The sequence below is a fragment of the Rhea americana genome, unplaced genomic scaffold, assembly GCF_003343005.1.
Source record: "Rhea americana isolate MKP2758 unplaced genomic scaffold, rheAme1 scaffold_21, whole genome shotgun sequence".
Taxonomy (NCBI): Eukaryota; Metazoa; Chordata; class Aves; order Rheiformes; family Rheidae; genus Rhea; species Rhea americana.
The window spans coordinates 6,403,840-6,423,019 of NW_028186258.1; the positions used below are offsets into that span (position 1 = coordinate 6,403,840).

Here is a 19,180-nt window from a genome sequence, read left to right on the forward strand (position 1 = left end):
GGGAGGGAGGGAAGCAAATACCCTGTCGGAGAGGCTTGAGCAGGGAAAAAGTGACTCGTGGCCGGGAAGGACGGCGCCGGGCGCTTCCTCGCGCCGGTGCCGCGTGGCGGGTCGGCCGCGGCCGCCCGTCGCCTCGGCCAGCGAGCGGGGAGCGAAATGGCRGGAGTCCGAAACGCCCCCGTGTGCCCGTCCCTGCCCCGGCCGACGCGCTTCCTCTGCTTCCCGTTTTTTAGCCGGGACGGTCGCCCCTTCTTCCTCTACGTGGCCTTGGCCCACATGCACGTGCCGCTGGCGGCCCCGCGGCCCGGCTGCCCGGGCGAGGGCCCCTACGGAGCCGGCCTGAGGGACATGGACGCCTTGGTGGGCAGGATCAAGCGAGCGGCCGACGGCCGCGGGGAAGGCGCCACGCTCCTGTGGTTCACAGGTAAAACGGGTGGAAAGCTGCCTTAAAAAAAATAATAAAATAAAATAAATAAGGGGGTCCTGGGGCTGCTTCTCACAGGGCAGCTCGTTTTCCGCCGCCTCCGGCTTTGGGTGGCGGGCTGAGGCCGGACGGCCGCGTCTAATTAAACCTCAAATCCTCGTTCATTAAAAAGCCCAAATCCGCTCTCGCTGAGAAGCCTCCCTAATGAGGACGTCTTGCTCCCGCCGTTGACCAGATGACAGGAGCCGCTCGGGGGCTCATTAAAGCCCACGGCAAGGGCTGCTGTGCGGTCGCCTCCTCTGCCCCCGGCTTGGGCTTGGTCACGTACCAGAGAGCTCAAGCTGCCTTGAAGAAATGGGGCCCTTTCTCTTGAAAAYAAGCCTTTACTACCAGCCAGTGCCTGTCAGGCCCTGCTGTCACCTCTTGCTAASGTAGAAAAGCACCTGGACACAGAAAAAAGGATAGCGGGGGGCATTGGTCTTCTGGCAGGACACAGAAGCCCCCCAAAAGTGATGCCCCAGGTCCCACTTTGGCCCTCAGGCATGGAGAAGCCCTYGGAGAGCAGTGGGGTGGCCTCGTGGCCTCCATCAGCCCACCCGTGTCTGTGCCTGCCTGGCAGCGTCGCTCACGGAGACGTTTTTCTCTTGCAGGCGACAACGGCCCCTGGGCTCAGAAGTGCGAGCTGGCCGGAGGTGTCGGGCCGTTTGCCGGCGCGTGGCAGCGCCAGCGAGGTAACTCGAAGCGTTTCTGCAGACCCATTTGCTATTCTTCAGAGTAGACACGATGCTGGCTCAGGTTTTCCCCCCAAACCACCATGGGGCTGGCTTGTGACACCCTGAGGTCCTGGGCTGCTCCCAGCAGTTGCATGTYGCAGCCCTGCGATGAGCGGGCATCACGAAAGCACCTTGAGTCCCCGTGAGCTGGTGTCTCAGGCCCTTTGCAAACTYGGGGCAAGTAGCCACCGTCTTCAAACATTTGGGGCAACAGCTCTTGTGGGTTTTTGGAGGGGGCCTGAGACACCAAAAGGCTCTGGTTGCCCATKCCCTGGAGTGCAGCGTGGGAGACCGGTCCTCTGCAGGCATCGGGGCATAAAGGTGGGATGGAGAAGGACAGCCCTTGCAGTTCCTGTTCTAGGGTCACCAGCTCCAGCAGGGTCTTACGTGCCCTGCTGTGGTGAGCTGCGAGCGTCCTGGGCACGCAGCACCAGCCCCTTCTTGCCTCGGATGAGACAGCCCCAGTGAGCCCCCTGGGCAGAGCTCTGCGGGACTTTTATTTGCTTTCTCTCTAACATTTTTTTTCCTTCTTTTCCGGCCAAACCATCTGGTTGGTGGGTTTATTTCAACTCGAGCGGCCAGAAGCATGCATTAGTCAGGCGCTTCCCACTTCTGCTTGTATTACGCACTGTAAATGTGTGTCGGGTTATGTTTCCCTGTTTGCTCTGGGTCAGCCGAGGGAGGGGAGGGAAGGGGAGGCTGTGGCGGCAGAGGAGGCGAGTGCGGAGGCAGCGCGTCTTTCCTCATCTGCTTCCTGACACCTACCAGAGAGAGGAAACCGAGGCTGGGTTTCTGTGCAAACATCGCTGCGGACCTGGCAGGCAGATGATTTGCTCTTCTCCTTTTCCGGTTCCCTGAGATACTTTCGTTTGGGTGCCCTGGCCTCAGGAAGAAAACAAAACCTTAATTTTTTTAGTAAACAAACAAATCCTGCTGATGACCTGGGCTGCTCTTGAGCAACTGATGGTCACAAGTCAGAGCATATGGTACAAGCAGTCCAGCATTTGAGAACAAAACTACAAAAACACAAACCCCTTCCAGCATCTTACTGCCCACATGCAGCCCTACAAAAACAGCCCAAGCCCTGGATATCACGTAAGGTTAGGAAGTAGATCAAGTTGTCAGGTTTCTAGGAGCTGGCTGTAAATATCAGCTGGGAACAATGACTTCTGAAATCCCACAGCTTGATGTTGGACAGATATTTTGAAAGCAAAAAAACATATCTGGAACTATAATAGCTACATATTATTGTCAGACTCTGGCTGATCTGTATCTAATACTGCAAACTCCCATGACCTTAAGAGTTCTGTTTCTTTAGTGCGGCACCATGCAATACTTGTTTTATGTAATCTGTTGGGTAACCCTGCCTATCCCTTGAATGCCTCAGCACTTTCCACCTTCGTCTGCTGGCACAGGGGAAGGCACTGTGGACCATTGCTGGCAATGCCCCTCGCCCCGCTGGGCGGCATTTCCGTATTGCTTCCAGTGGGAATGGGCTCTCCTTGCTGCGGAGCGGCATTCCTAGCGGGGAAAGCCTTTTTAGGGAAAGGGAGGGAAGTGGATGAAGGGTTATTCAGGAGTATATACATTTCACATAGTTCAACGTTTTCTTTTAGGGTCCAACCCAAATTCCAGGAATGTTTTCCATTGAGTTTGGTGATTTGGTGATTAGCTCCTCACTTAGAGAGAACAGCACGTCTATGTGCTTTGCTTCCCCTTTCTCCTGTTTGAGAAAGGGGAAGCCTCTGAAGAGGAGCTTCATCTCTGAAGAACTTTCTTTTTGCTCTGCAGTAGCCCCCAACACACTTGGAAAATCTCTTTCCCATCTCTGGCTCTCAGGGCCTGCTCAGAGCCCAGACAGGAGGGAAGCTGTGATGGGCACGGGGATGTCGAGGCCATGGCACTGAATGTGTTTTCAGCCAGCTTTGAGAGGAGGCTCTGGACTCGTGGCTTCCCTCCAGGGACCCACTGGCCAGCACTGCCAGAGGGCAGGGCTGCGGCAGGTGGGGGACCAGGGATGTGGTGGTTTTCTTCCTCAGATGAGAATACTCAGTTCTGCCTTTCCTGGAAAGCTGTGGCCTCCATCAATCTCTGTCACAGCAGGATTGCATCACCGCTGGTCTTGAGAAAAATCCCTGGTTTGCTCTTAGGGTATTTCAGCACAGTTTGCTGCTGGAAATGTGAACATTAGCTTCTCCATGGGCAGCTCTGACTTCCCATGTATCTAAAGATACTCAGAGTATCTGAAGTGAAATATCCAGTCACCATCCTTTGAGAGACTCTACTTGTGAGGGGCTTGTGCCTAAAGCACTGCGCTTACTGGTCCTTGCTGTGCCCAGCCTGCAAGCAGAAAGTCACGTGAAGTACAGATTCCTTATTATGAACATGCTATTTAGTATGCATGCAGAGATGTGAATTGATAATAATTGCGATACTTGATGTCATTTTTTACAGCATCTAAAAATATGGGTGGTGCCTGAAGGCATGTGTGATGCAGATTGGAAGCACTGTTCRTATTTCTAATAGCCTTAAGAGATCCCAGTGCAAACTGTGTCCTGCTGTCTCAGGCCCCGAAGGGAGGAACTCAAGAGGTTTGGGTAGGGAAAGAGAGAAGGGGGAAAATCGCTTATCTGAGCTATCAAGACAGGCAACAGGGTTAGAAACCATGTCCCCCAGCTCTGCATGGTGCCACTGATGCTGTGTCGTATGCACTATGGAGCAGGGATGACATTTGCGTGTGTGTTTTCTTTAGTAGTGTAAGTACAGCTGCAACATTTTGAAAATACAGGATCGTCCCAAATAACTATAAAATAAGGCTGTGACTCACTGTGACTCCTGGAGAGGCTAGGATGGGATGGTGAGTTCCATAGAAACAGCACACGCGCTCCCAGACGAGAGCTGGGTTCAAAGCTTGTTGTGCAGCAGAAAGAACATCTCCTTTCTCTTGGCTGTGCCTGAAGGAAATGGCTTTGGATTAACGCTGTTGCCATGTGCACGCCTGAAAGCAGGGCAAACAAAAGGAAATGGCCTGTAGCTTGGGAAGTTTGTTTGGTGAATTGGTTGAGATTTTCTGTTTGTCCCCTTTCCCCTCTCCCTTCTCTTGTGGCTTCTTGGGGCTCTATATGCTGCAACAAGAGCAGAACTTCTGCAAAACCCTTCTACCCTCGTTCTGGTGCTCAGGACCCCTCCTGTGGTCTTTGAGACCCCAGGAGAAAAGAGGGATGGGGTGACTTTCCTGCAGCCATGCAGAGCTGCTTGTTTCTCAAAGCACAGGCTGGCAAGGGCCAGCCCTGAGGCAGAGAAGGGGTGTTTGGGCTTTACTGGGAAGGAAAGGAAAGGGTTAATTCAATGACAGCAGGGTGAACTGTAATGYTATCAGAAGGAATGTATTTTTAATGGAGCAGTTCTAGCGGGTTGGCGGGGGCTACCAGCGCTTTCTCAAGCGGAAGGCAACAGCTCGCATGCGGTGGGGCCGTTTCCAGCCCTGCTTCCCTCACCTGCGTGTCTGTGTGCATCTACACACGCACATGAGCACGCTCCCRGCGCGGCGGCCCCCGGGGCCCGCTGCGTACGCACGGCCCCTTCGCAGCGACTGTCAGCTCCTTGGAATAATTTCATATATTTCCTGCCCTCTCTGCATTCTCACACAACATCAAAGGTTTTTGAAAATACTGCAGTAGCTTGGTTTAGGGAAGCAGCTCTGCATTTCTCACTTGCTGGAGCAGATGAGAAGTAAAAGGTAGCAAGTGCAAGCCAGAGCCCTTTCTTTTCCCCCTCCCTATTTCTTTAAAGACTCTTAACTTTCTTCTCTCTCTGTGACCCAACTTCATCTCTCCAGTGAAATCTTCCCCCTTTGTTTAAAAAGGGTCGTTTACTTGGTCTCTGCCTCTGAATAGTTCCTTTATAAGGAAAAGTCCTGGGTCATGAGACTTTTCCCTTCGTGAAAAGTGCCTTTGCAGGAGGACACTGAGCACTGCCTGTTTGTCTTACAGGTGGGAGCTCAGCAAAGCAAACAACCTGGGAAGGAGGCCACCGGGTCCCGGCGCTGGCRTACTGGCCCGGCCGAATCCCCGCCAACCGGACGAGCCGCGCCGTGTTGAGGTAGGGGGCRAATACTGCCTTTCCTGGCACCAAGGGGCTTTCTGCAGACCCAGCTGTAGCTGAACGCTTGCTGTCAGCAAGCACAATTGCATCAGAGAGCAGGATGGCTCCTGTTTGCCTTGGCGCTGCGTCAGGCTCCTTGCGATTAAACCAGGAGAAGGTGTGTTCCTGAGCATGGTTTAAAAGGACACCCTGTCACTAGACAGGTGAGAAGCTTTGGAAACCAAGTGATTATATTAATTTTGGCAGCAGTGACCCATGTTGGTTATTGACTGTGGTGTGTGAGACTCTACTTTTGTCCTCTCCCAGGCCCGTAAGACTTCATGCTTCAGCAAATAGGAGTTGAAAGCTCTTTTTGTGAGTCTGGTGGATTCACATTAGCAGCTGTAGGGATCTGTGTTTCTCTTCCCTGCGGTGGCTGAGTGCCTCCCGATAATTAAAAGATGACGACGTTCTCTCTCTCCACCAAGAAGCAGGCTTAGGCTTTGTGGTTTGTGAATGGCTTTATGTGGAGGAGGGTGCGGTTGTGGGAACAGCTGACCGGAGAGATGGGGTTTACAATCAGCTCAGGATGCGGCAAAGTTCAGAGGTGGTTCTGGCTTCTCCTAGGAGTGAGTTTTGGGGGAGAGTGAAGGGGAAGGTTTGCTGTCTCCTCTTCCTCACCTCTGGGCAAATGCTGCAGAGATTTGTATGGAGCTACAGCTGATGCAAATGGAGCCAGCAGCAAATGCTGCTGGCAATTCTGCAGCCCAATGATGGACCATCAGGATGTGGGGCAGAGCCACTAAGCCCGTGCCAGCTCGAGGCTCTCCAGGCACTTGCAGCCCTGCAGCCATCTGCCTTCTCACCCTCCTCGCTGCGCAGCATGTGCAAGCCAGCCCAGCCAGGTCCTTCAGTGGGACTCACTGAGTTGGGTCCGTCACTTCCCACGGCAGTGCTTCAAAGTGAGTTCTGGACCAGCCTCTCCAAGTTCGAGTTGATCCTGCCCTCTTGGCCACCCGTGTAGCAGGAGATCTCCTCCAGCGTGCTYTCTCTTATCAGCTCCTTATGTTTGGCTCTCTCATCCCTCTGTTGACTTCTGCTGCTGCTGTCCCCAGGGCCTGCGTGCCTCACCCTGCCCTCCCTTTCAGAGGGGGAATTGCTCTGCAAAGCCAAGGCCTTTACTGCGAGTGAGGGTGCCCTAAGTCAGGCAGCTGCTGTCCTGCTCCTGTAGGCTCAAGCTGTTTCCCTGGACAGCAGGGCACTTGCACTAGAGCAACAGGATTGCACAGCCCTGTCCTGAAAGACTTTATCTGCTGCTTTTCCACCTCCCAGATCCTGTCCAGCAGGTTTGACAGCTGTAAATCTAGTCAGCTGCCAATGTGGCAGTGGCGGGCACATGGGCTGTGCAGTGCCCAGGGTAAGGAGGTGGCTCTAGAGGGTGCCCGCCATCCCCCAACAGTATGGCTTGGGGCTTTTTATTACTTTGAAAACAAAGACGTGATTCACTGGGCAGTCGGATTCGCACACCGATCTGCAGAGTGCCTTCACTGTCATGGGGGCAGCCAGGAGAGCTGCAGTGTGGAGACTGGTGTAATTTTGCAGCCATATATGGGGCCCTGAGTTGCTCCACTGACGAGCACAATCCGGTGCCTTCAGCCCAGCCAGTTTCCGGTAATCTCCTGTACGCTGACGTCTCTGCAGCTGGGACGCGTCCCACCTCACGGCTTCTCCGGTAAACAAAGCCCAAGTTTTGAAAGTGCTGGCCCAGATGCGTGGAGTTTGGTTATTCAGAAATGCCTAAGGGGGCATCTGTCTCAGACACGGAAATTCAAAGTCAACAAACCCCAAGGAGGTTTCATAAAGTTCAAGTGTGTGACACAAACCAACAAAAGGCAGGAAATTGCCAGCGAAGGGCTGACGGCCTCACTACTGTAACCAGCTCTGCTGTCCAGACCAAATCCAGGAGTGACGTAAGCAGTGGTGCAAAACAACAGCCCCTGGTTTGTGTGCTCCGTGCTCCCCGTCGAGGGGGCAGAGCCGGGGTGGTGGCTGCGGGGGAAGCCGAGGGTCGCAAAGCCAGAGYGGGGCCCCATCTGCTGCTTTGGGCACGAGGTTTGGGGCTTCAGTGGGGGAAAGCACCGGGACGAGGTACCTGGAGTTCTTTGGTCTGGTGTTCCTTGGGAATGTGGTTGCCCTGAGCAATGCCTGCCATCTCCTGCTGGCTGGGTGCTGCCAGCATCTGCCAGGGTTTGTATGTTGATGCGCTGACAACCGCAATGGGATGGGTTTTCTACCCCAAATCCCTCTGAACCAAGCTCCTCTTTACGTTGCAGATACCTGTGCTTCCTGTGCGCATGACGTTTCATCAGTGGATTCCCTTACATCTCCCTGTCCCATCCAAGCCRTGAAAACCCCTTAGAGGAGATCCCAAGAAACCCTGTTTGAGGCTTTTTTGGGCATGTTTCATTGTCCCCTTGAATGTACTTTGGGTTCCTTGGAGCAAGGGGGACCGATGCCCCTGAGCAGTGATGGGATTAGAYGCTGGCTTGCTCACTGCCGAGTCGGATGGCCAGAGCGTGCCAGCATCTGCCCTGGCATCAGGAGGAGGCAACGTGGGAGTTTGTGCTGTGAATTCCCTTTTGGGAGGCAGGGAGGATGGCGCAGAGCCACAACCCGGGCCGCAGGCTGAGCTCACGGGCAGGGGTGCGGAGGGGAGAGGCCGCTTGCTGTCTGCAGTGCTGCCGTGGAGAGTTCAGCTCTTCCTCTGCGGCACGGAGTCACTCTCCCAGGGCTCTCCTCAAAGGGARAGCATGTGCTTTTTGCTGCCCTTGTGAAATAGGGAGGTTGAAGACTTTCCCCTCCACTGATATGGATGGGGAAAAAGCTGGAGGGGGAATTAAATCCGCAGGTGCAACTGGGAAATGTCTGCAGGCAAGGAGTGACTGCTGTGTGATTGGAGAAGTGTGAGCAGGGCTCTGGGATCCTCTGTCAGGAACAGCAGGACGATGGGCAAAGGCCTAGATTAACTGCCTGCTTAAGGCTTCCTTCTGCCCCTGAGGTTATGAAGATGCTGACAGCGTTCGCAATCTCGTTTAGAATAATCTGCCAAGGACTATGTCTTGTCTCTACCTGTGCCTCGCTCCCAGTGGCAGAGGGATGGGGTCCTTTGCGGGTGCACCTGAGGGTGCTGGTCCACCATGTCCTGGGCTGCTAGAGCCACCTGGGCCAGGGTTGCTGCAGCCAGGCTTGGAATTGCTTTCTTTTATGTTCCCTTCTGCATGGGCAAGAGGATTAGCATGGCCAGAGGCTGGGAAAGCTGAAGCCAGCAGAGAAATGCTGATGCTCGCTGTGGTCCTCCCCTGTGCCAGCACGAACTTGTGCCTGCACGTTGATTTCCACAGAAATCTGCCATGTCGGCTTTTCTTAATGATATTTAATTGTTAGAGCCTCCTGCMGCTCTTGTGCCATACCCCACACTAATAAAAAGTAGGGCACTCAAGAAATAGGTCAGTAGGATGATGAATAAGGAGCAAATTGCGCCAGGCTGACTGTGCATGCGGCGCAGGGTTGCGCGGGAGGGTAGCGCATGGCCCGGGGTGTTGGGAGAGCAGGTTCTGCCGCCCGAGAGCTGCTCGGCACTGCACAGTCATCGGGTTGTGCCGCCGTCAGCCCGGGGTGGCCTGGAGCGGAGAAGCTTTCTCTGGCATGGTCGTGTCCAGCATACTCATCATTTCTCCCTGGTTCTCCCTTTGAAATGCCCACCCTGGTTCTCACCCTCGGACAGGCAGAAAGCCACCTCTCTGGGCTCAGGCTGCTTCTCTTACTGCTTTGCTTTTCAGAGGCAGCAGGAAGTTGGAGCTACTTCATTTTCTAAAAGAGCTCTCTTGGCTGGGTCTACTGGGTTGGCAAAAATGGCTTTCCCTTTCACTGCAAGTGCAGTTTCCCTCKCTTTTCTTCTAGGATCTGTGTGCTTGAAGGGCCTTTGCTTTGATGTGAACTTTGACAAAAATCTATTTGTGACTCTTTGTGTGGGGCAACTCTGCACTCAGCCGGAAAGATTTTTAACCACCTTTGCCCTCAGTCATCCGTTATATTGTCCCTAGACCTCCCAGAGGTCTTCCATGTTCCCTKTCCCAACCCTTCTCTTCCAGTCTGGTGGCTTGCTCTGAAAAAAGGTCTTGATCCTGGACTTGCTCTGTGTCCTGCTGAGCATATGGTAGGACAAAAAGGGCAAAAATGACAGCTGGTTGGTGATACTTACTGGTCAGTCTCCAGATGATGCTCCCAGATACTCTATCTGGAGGTGGTATGGGCACAAGGTGGTGACCCAGAAATCCTAGTCGGATGCAGTGTAGCAACTTTGGTCTTGGGCTTTCAAAAGAGAACCCTTTCCAAAATTGCAAGATGACCTTTAGTTCGGGCAGCACAGCATTTTTCTTTCATGCTGGTTGATGATCTGTGTGATATTTGATGTCTGATGCCTTAGAAGTTTCCTCTTTGATTGCTCAGCCCTTCTCGCTCGTCTCTCACCAGCATGCCCTGAGGTGCTGGCTCAGAAAGGGCTCGTGTTCAACGCAGAGATCCAGCACACAGAGGGAAGACTTGTTACCGGCGGTGGAGCTGCTGTGTGATATGTGGGCGAGCAGGACTCTGTGGCTGCAGGGGAATTGCCCCATCCCCACCATCAGAGGCTGTTCACAGACGACACCAGTTGCAGTGTGGGTGAGGAGCAGGGTGGACAGTGGCATCAGGAGCCAAGGAGCTGCCGGGGAGTGCAGGAAAGGGTGGCACATTGACATAGCTGTGGGTGCAAGGGAATTCAGGACTCAGGACACTGAGCTTGGAGCGTGACTTGTCAAGACAGAACTTCAGATGTTTGTCCYGTATCTGCAAGGAGGGGCTCTCTGAACCAAAGTCGAGCTAAGAACCTCCAACCTGCTGAAAATGAGTTGTTTCAGCTGAATTTGTTTTTTGGAGGCTAGAACCTGTCTGGCATTGCCACAGCTTCCTTACCTTGCAAGGCCTCTTTCAACTTCTAAGGCTGTGACCGTTTCCAGAGGTTCTGCTGCTTTGGGGCTGCTTTTGGTAACGATGATTTGAAAGCATATGAATGTGTGCGCTGGGGCCAGGTCTGGAGGGTGCTGAGCACCCGCAGCCCTTGCAGCAGCCGAGGGGGCTGCGAGCCTGAGCCGAGGGCGTGCTGCTTGCAGCGGTTTCGGGTGGACTTGTGCTGATCTCAGTGAAATTCCTGCAGGGATGTGCCCTCGGTTTGCGCAGCGGGGAGCCAGATTTTTTTGGCGCCTCCTGGCTYGCCTGGCCGCTCAGCCTGCCTCTGCGAGCGCAGCCGTAGCCGGGGCTGCTTTTCAGCTCTCCTCAGCATTGTTTGTTCTTATTTGTTCTCTCGGTCTCTTAGCAGCTAAATTAAAACTCATTGAACGGGAGAAACAGGGGCCCTTAAGTTCTGGGCTTTTTTTTCTCTCCGATCACGCAACTGTGTTTGCAGACGGGCTAGTAGCAAGGGGCCCAGCGTGGAAGGACACACGTGAGYGAAATTCCTGCTGCCTTCCAGCAGCACTTGCTGACCTCCGGAGGGAGCGCCAGGCCGGGAGGACCTGCTGCACYGGCTGCCTTGCCGGCGACAGCCCTTAATTCAGCACCGCGGGCTGCCATGGCGTGCGGGGCCACGCCAGCGCCGGCTGCGCAGCGAGGGCCTGAGCGTGCCCGGCCGGGGAGCCACCCCGCTCTGCCCCGCTCTGCCCCACTCGCCCCGCTGTTTTGGTGGCCGGCGGCGCGGGAGGAGGCCTGGCAGAGCAGGACTGCGGGTGCAAGGAGCAGTGCTGGCGGCTGGCTGCTGCTCAGCGGCGCTGGCGGTTGAGCCCCTCGCGCCGGGCGCTYGCCGGAGAAGCCTGCCCTCCGGGGCTGCTCTTGCTCGTAAGTTCCTGCGCCAGCGCCGTCCTTTCCCGCAGCATCTTCTGCTCCCTGCCTGGCRTCCCTGCAGCGCCGTGCCTTCCTGCGGGGCAGCGGCGTCCCCCTAGGTTAAACGCACCGCACACGCCAAGCCTCTGTGTTTGCCCTCTGCCTTGGACGGGGAGCTCTCCGTGTGACTTCACTGCGGCTCGTTTTAGCAGTCTTGGGCGGCCTGGTGTGGGCGAAGCCTATGCAACGAGAGAAGGAGAAATCTGCTTCGCTTTCACCGGCGGGATCTGCCACTCGTGCTTTGCAGCAGGCAGGACGGAGATGCTGCAAGCGAGGGTTAGATAAGGCGGCCTTGCGGACGGGGCTGGTCTCTGATCTCGTTGGAGTCAAGCCTGCTCATTGCCAGGAAATTTGGCCTGCAAAGGGGCAGTGACTTTGCCAAGGCTACGCAACRAGTTGGTGGCAGCCAAGGCGTTCCCAGCCCAACAAGGAGGTTGCTAGACCTGTGGCCTCTCCGAGCCAAGTGGACTTGCTGCCTGGCGTGCGGTCACAGAGAATCRCTGCATTAGAGGTCTGGCTCCGGGCCACAAGCAGCGGACAGCTCGCAGGCACGAAAGCAGCGGCTCTCGCCCTCTGCGTCTCTGAGTTGCCCGTTGTAGGTGGCAGAGTGTGGGATCACCCGCTTCTGCTGCTGCACCGTGCCTACAGCACACCCATCGCGCAGGGAGTAGCCAAGAACGACCCCCAAGCAATATTCTGTGGCTGAGGCGGCAGCCCCTGAAAAGAGAGGATTATGGTGGAAATGCTGACAGGCGTTTTGGTGTAAGTGCACAAAATAGCACTGCTCTCATTTTCCACTCTGGCTGCTATGGCTCGTGCTGTGCAATGCAAAAGTGAGACCACATTTTCCTAGGGCTACGGGATCTGCTGTGATTGGCGTAAAAAGTCACTGTGCTAGCACTTTCTCCCGGGGGGTGGCCTGGCGCCCCGGCATGCCCAGAGCCGGGACCGTTCCCTCGCTGCCAGGTGCGAGGAGCCGTGGGACACCGTGCCGTGCCGTGCCCTGCGTGCCAAGAGCGCGAGCTTCTAGGTGCAGGTCTTGCACAACCCGTGGACCACCAGATCTGAGGTGAATCAGGATGGCCGGACTGGCTCTGAGCTGTGTCTGAGCAAAGAGCTGCAGCGGGGTAGGAGGTGTACGGAGCAAGGGCTTGCCCTGGTTAAGCCTGTGCTTGAATCAATTTTTAATCTTTTGATGTAGAACTTGTTTGTTGTGCTGGGTGCTGCAGGCCCAGGGCTGAGTGTCTGGCCTTTGCTGAGAGCGCTTCATCCATCACCGCCTGTGACCTTGGGCATGTCTGTGGCCTAATTCCCCATCTGGGCAAGGGCGCCTGCAGGGTGGCCCCRTCTCACGTGGCATAAGGCAGCAGATCCAAGCGCGGAGGTGGGGCTGGGTGGCTTTTCCAGGATGCTTCACTTGTTGCTCTAATGAAACCTACTTCTTCCCTCCAGCACTATGGACATTTTCTCTACTCTGGTGGCCCTGGCTGAAGCTGAGCTTCCTCCGAACAGGCGCTTTGATGGTTTGGACGTGTCCCCGGTTCTCTTTGGGCAGTCAGACAAAGGACACAAGGTAAGGCAGCRTCACCGTTCGGTTAATTCCTGCCACAACCTCCCTTGGTGGTGGTAGTTAGTGTTTTGACTCCATCCTGCCGTGGCCAGTGGGAGGCAGCAGGTCAGCAGCGGTGTTACCACCCCGGTGCAGCCGCTCGTCCTCCTCAGCTTTGTCCTTCCGAAGCCGGGTGCATGCTGTGGTGCCACCGGGCTCAGGCCTCGCTATTGCGAAGCTCTGACGAGAGCCCAGCATCGTGGGCCGGGCCAGCGGGTGCTGCCGGGTGCTGGCGGCTCCCAAGCGTGGCCTGTGGAGCACTGCAGACAGACATGCTGCGGTAGCACRGTAAAGACACGGGGGCTTCAGGTGAGACTGCTGTGCCAGGCCTGGGGAAAAACTCCTGCCTCTGAGGGTCGAACAGCAAAAACAGATACGGCAGACAAAGGAAGGGAGGAACAGAAGGGCTGCTGGCATGGAGACCCACAAGAGCATCTTCTTGCTTAGCCGCTCGCAGGCCRGACGGACGGGGTGGCTGGAGACACGGGGGCACTGAGCGGCCCAGGGAGGCTGCAAGGAGGCACGGGGCACAGTCCCTGGGGACACAGGTGCTGGGCCGGGCCGGCAGCGCTCCTCACTGCCGGGGCACTGCTTCTGCAGCTGCAAACTCAGGAATTTGTGCAAGTCTGTGGTTGTGGTGCAGAAGGACTGTTGGGGCTCCTGGGGGCCATACAAGGGCTTTTGGATTAGCTAAGAGTTATCTGCTGAGCAGCCCAGTTAGCAGAAATGCTTTGTTCATAAGTCTGGGATTATAGGTTAAAATCCAAACGGCTCTAGTGCGCAGGGCAGGCGTGACTTCCCAAGTGCCAGAATCAGCAGGACTGTATTTGCTGAGCCAGGAGAAGACGCTGGCCCTGGCTGTGTGCTTAGGTTCCCGCTGCAGGCACCTGGGAGGGTCTTCACCTCCTGCGTTTCACAGCAGCCCCGTGGTGCCCAGCCTGGATAGCCACAGCATTTCTCTTTTSTGATCCCAGGAAGTGCACAAGTGTCTGAAACAAAAGATCACGGCCACTTGGAGCTAGTTGTATATGTTTTATTTATCTTGACAGATAGAGACATAATGAGGCACTCATTCTCTGAGGTCCTTGGCTCAGTAACGTGTCCATTACCGATGTTCAAGTGGGGCAGCCAGTCCAGTGTCCTGCAGTTTTMTGTCCATACAACAGGAGCTGCTGACATCTCCTTTAAGCGTAAAAAAGCGCAGTTAGCAGAACGAGCAGCATGGCGATGCATTTTTCTCTCAGTTACACAAGACTTTTGCTGAACAAAAAAGTGGCTTTAATAGCAATCCCACAGATAAAGCCTGATTTTGCTTTTAAAGTCCATCCTCCTGCAAGCACCACAAGCCAGCTCTCAGCTGGGATCTTGGATTTGCTTTCTGCATCCACCAGGGCTTTGGTATTTAGTTCATATTTATGGAACCCTCTACTGAACTGTAAGATAAACTGCGGAAGTGGATGGGACATGGCCAGTGTGCGCTCGGCTGTGCTCTTCCCGATTAACCTCTCATCGTGGGCCCACGGCGCCGGGAGATGGGCAATAACGGTGTGCTGGGAAATGCCTCCGTTGGYGTAAGCGTGCGGTCTGGGGGAGCGAACCCTGGTCAGCAGTTACTGCGTGTGGCCGGAGCTCAGCCTTTCAGACCGAGAAGTGGTGCGGGACGGGCGCGCAGCCGCGAAAGCGGCCGGCGTTTGCCGGGTCCCCCCAGGGCGTGAGCGCGGGGCGAGACGAGGAGCCGCCCGTGGGGGCAGGAGGCTGCGCGGGAAGGGTCACCCGCGGCYGGGGCTCTCTGCCTGGCAGGGGGACGCCCTGCTTGGGGAGGTTTTCTAGGAGCAGCCRGCCTTACGCAACCGCTGCAGGTACTAACGAGCTTGTTCCTGGCGCCCCGCTTGCTGCCGGCAGCTCCCGGATCTGCCCGGCCTGTCGGCACTCGCCGATTAAGAGCAGGCGCTTGCCGGACGGGCCTCGTGCCCTGGAGAGGCCGTCGGGACTTCCAGGTGTTTGAGAGGAAGGGACGGCTCTGCGGACACGTCCTCCCCGCACGCCCTGCCGCTTCGCRCACGCTCCCACCGCTACGGGCAGGTCCTGCGGCGCGGCGCCTCCAGTCGGGGAGGTGGCAGCTCCCCGGCCTTCCCGGCAGCTCCGGCAGAGTGCTTTCCAAGCGGTTTGGTGAGCGCTGTCGGAGGCGAGGGCGCGAGAGCCCGGGGCTCTGCAGGGCTGGGCTCCGCGGGCCCCGMGGCGCGTCGGTGCTTCGGCGCCGGGCTCCCGGCTCTCTCCGCCGACCCGACGGGCGGGCCGGCCCGCCGCCCACGCGCGTGTGCGCACGGACAGCCCCTCCTGGGACGGCGTGCAGCGCCCGGCACCTGCGTGCTCCGGGCCAGCCCGGGCCTCRCCGTGAGGCGGTGATCGCACGTGGCCCCGCTGCCTCCCGGCTTGGCTGCCTGCACCGCACTTGGCAGGGTACCGAAACTCCCTTTAATCTTCGGCTTGCGAGCAGCTGATAGCAAAACCACCTTTGATGTTGCCGGGTTTTCCTTGACACAAATCCTCTCGAAAGCAGTTCCCTTTCTCATTCGGCCGTTTGATTTACGCACGGCGCTGACAGCTGTTTTTCTAATTTCGGTCTCCCCGGTGCTTTGGAGGCCGGTGGCCGGAGGTTTCCCTGCGTGAGCTCCCCGCGGTAACCTTGCTCTGCGTCCCGGCCCGCGCACTAGGCACCGGTACAACCTGTGACTGTGCTGGGGCCGACGCCAAGGTCCTGTTTTGAGCAAGGGCTATTTACAGTAAAAATAAACACATCATACAAAATGTATTAAGGGTACAAGTGTCAGACAAATAAGCTCTTTCCATTAGCTTAATGTCAAAGGGATGTGCTCCTCCTCCCCACGCACTTGCTCACTTATGAAAACAGCCTGGGGACTAAGTTCAGAAACTAGATTTTTGGGGGAGAAGTGGTTTTTTTTCCTTTTTAAATAAAAACGTCACAGATCAATAGATCGGTCATAGATCTTAGGAACGTTTCTTGAAAGGGCTCGGTAGAATCAAGCTCCTTATTTATTGCAGTAAATTTTAATAGACTTTCTTATGAGGTTTTATGAGGYGCGTTTAGGAAGAAGCCTGTTGGTAGCAAAGAAAGTTTAAGTGCCCTCACACTGATGTTATAGCATCAAAACTGGGCAATGTGTTGCTAATGTTGTCTGGCTAAAGGGTGTCGGCAAAGCCTAGCTTTAAGYCTGGAAGCAAGTGGGTTGGTTTGATTCCTGCTCACATGGCCCTAGTAGCTTAGCTTAGTGGGCCGTTAATAATTAGTAATTTCCACTTTGGAGCTGCTTTATCTCCACCGGCGTGCCAGTATAAATGGACTCAACAGCAAGGAGTTTCTTCTCATACAGAGTACACTATATGCTTCTCTCATTTCCCACCTGAGCTTCCCACAAAGGTTCTCTAAGTATTTTTCTTAAAACCTGGTTTTTACACCAAATTTCAGAAGACATTTTTCCCTTATATTGTGATTAAGAGAAATAAAGGAATTCTGTATGAAAATGAAAAAARATATATTTTGAAATCCCTCACAGAATTCTGGCACTTCTTGAATGAGTTTGGAGGGGGCTCCCAAGACAGCGGCTCCGGTGTGCTCCTGGTAACAGCGTYCCTGGCGCGGCTTGTCCCGGCCACCGCGGGGATCGTTGGCGTTTTTCTGCTGCTCTGCATGGTTAAGCTGCAAGGCTGGTACCCAGGCAGGCAGGGTGCTATGGTGATGAGGCCCTGGGGGCACCTCCGGAGAGAGAGGAGGGAAGAAACTCAGCTCCCAGGCGGGTGCTGGAGCTCCTGAGCTGCTTGCGTGGCACAGGGGTGTAGGAGAGGAGGGGAGCCGAGCTGGTGGGAGAGCAGGAGCCCGTGGTGAAAGCTAGGTTTGGAAAAAACTTGTGCCCTGCTACCTGAGTGTCTCAGCTTGGCCTTTATAAAGGGAAGAGTGTACATTGGATCTTGGGCAGTTGACACGGCATGGTTGGACCCAACCTCCATGCTGGGTTTGAGGAGGGATCCGTGCTGTATTATGCTGTATTATGCCCCGTTGTAAGGGCAGGAGCAAATGGGAGTGATCTCCAAATGCTGGGTGCTCCAGAGGCGCAGGAGCGAGTGCATTCACCCAGGGTGCTCTCATGTCCCAGGGCACAGTTCCCGTACAGGCCCTGACAGCAGGACACCTGCTAAATCATTACAGCGCTGATCAGCTGTGAACACTGTTACTAAACTTGGCACGGCAGCTGCCTACAACTTCAGCAGATGTTTCTAATTTTTAGCACAGTGGAAATTTCTTGAATCACTTTTAAACTCCATTCCTAGGGAGGAAACCTCTAGTGACTCATCACTAAATGAGGCTATTGGCTCCAGAGCAGATATTATCTGACAGACAAGCCCACTGAACCATCCAGCTCACTTGTCTTCTCTCTCACGAGTGCCAAGGCAGTCATCCTGTGCAGCTCAAGTGTTCTAAATACTGCAATGGACAGATCTGACCCACCCTTCCCTCCTTCCCTTCCTCTCACCCCGATTCCCATTGCCGTGACTCTTGTTGTCAGGGAAGGGAGCACTCTGAGAACAGGGTGAGTCAGCCAGAGGAGACAGACCGTGAATGGCATTTCAACACCTAACCTAAGAGAACAGCCTCTGCTTCACTAGAGACATGAGGTCATCCTGAACTTGTGGCTTGTTTGCTGGTCCCGGATAACTGCACAGATTTTTTAGATGTCCCTGCCATGAGTTGAGCTGTAATCACAGCAGGAGGGATGGAGATGTGTGTCTTGTTGTACAGTAGGGCAGTAGTGGGTAAAGGTAGAGTAGAAGAGCACTTGAGGCTCTATACAAAGACCATCACAGCTGGTAGTTCTGAGAAATTCTCTTCTGAAAGGCCTCACACCTTCAGAATCTCATTCTTGCAGCAGAACTGGTCTGGGGAGATAAGCTCCAAGGGTTAGTATAACTGGGGTAAATCAAGAACAGAATCTCTRTTTCCATTTAGAAAATGATATTGATCTTTTTGGAAGAGAGTGGATGAGATTTCTATCAAAGGAGGTTGTGACTGAGTACAAGCAAGGAGAACACAGCAGGAGACTATTTAGTGCTACAACATCAGCAAAGAAATAGAGGTGTTACCTGCCAGTGCAGAAACAGCTGCAGTGGGGTTAATCTCACCCATTCAAGCAGTGAGATGCTCCCGTTGAGAAGTGGTAGAAACCAGGACAATCATTGTGAACATGTGAGGCAGATGCTGGAGTCTCCCTTGTGCACAGTTAGTGCCTGTCCAGCAGTTGCCAGGGAAGATGACAGGCTCAGTGGGCTGCGGCTACTGAAATGTGCTGCAGGAGGAAGCCTCTGTACAGATTTCCAGCCAGCAAAGAATGAGCTGGCAGGTGGCAGGTCCAGCACTATCTTGGCCATGCCCTCTTGCAGGACCAGGAAGGCACAATAAAGATACTGATGTTTCCTAGTCTCCTTTTGGTGTCACACATGTAGGTCTTTCAGCATGTAAAATTTGGTTTGTTGTCAAGCTCCTGTGGTTTGCAGGGGCTAAATGGCATCTTTAAATGTGCACATGGTCTCATGTGGGGAGGGAGCAGGTCTTGTGACAGAGCAAACTTGTTCTGCTGTGGTCTGACAGACGATCTTCTGTTCTTCCTTTAGATACTGCTTCACCCCAACAGTGGGGCAGCTGGGAAGGATGGAGAGATAGAGGCACTGCGACTGGCTCAGTACAAGGTGTTTTACACAACAGGTACTATGTCTGTTTTGGAGATCAAAAAGTCTAGAAGAAAGCTGCTGAAGTTATTGATTCCCTGCTGATAGGGTTAAAAGCYAAATCAGATTAATACAAGCAAGAACAAATCCAGCAAGGAGTAAGTATAGGCCCACACGTGTCTGCATGATGTGTTTTGCAGTTTTGGGTTGTTGACCTTGAAAGCATTCTTGGACTAGAAGTGGGGCCTGGGCTCCCAAAGTTGGGACATCGTGAGAATGGACTGAGAGCACCCTCTGTGGTAGYCTCCATTCACCCTGACATCTAATAGTAGGGCTTTTCTGGGCCAAAAATTTTATATGCTTAGAAATAGACCTGTGCTGAGGGTGTTGGGCTAGTCTGAAGATGAGATGTTTAGCCTGAAGGTCGCCATTTCATGAGACATCAAAGACAGTTTTCTGCTKGAGACTACCTGACTCTTGGGCCATATAGAAGGCCTGGGTTCGCTCCATGGTCGGGAAGGCTGTGAGTGCTGCTGTCCTGGCACAGACTGCTTGGCAGGTGGCTCATCCTCTGGC

At 54.6% G+C, this 19,180-nt stretch overlaps 1 protein-coding gene across 2 annotated transcripts in view; it reads left to right on the forward strand.

Annotated features, from left to right (window-relative positions):
* The window catches only part of ARSG (arylsulfatase G), a 28,685-nt gene that overhangs the window by 7,194 nt on the left and 2,311 nt on the right, over window positions 1-19,180 (forward strand). For both annotated transcript variants that reach the window (XM_085304729.1, XM_085304730.1), the window contains exons 6-10: window positions 234-424; window positions 1,075-1,155; window positions 5,190-5,298; window positions 12,709-12,829; window positions 18,551-18,641. In XM_085304729.1, coding sequence (XP_085160855.1) covers window positions 234-424; window positions 1,075-1,155; window positions 5,190-5,298; window positions 12,709-12,829; window positions 18,551-18,641 — 593 coding nt within the window. The remainder of the gene's footprint in view (window positions 1-233; window positions 425-1,074; window positions 1,156-5,189; window positions 5,299-12,708; window positions 12,830-18,550; window positions 18,642-19,180) is intronic.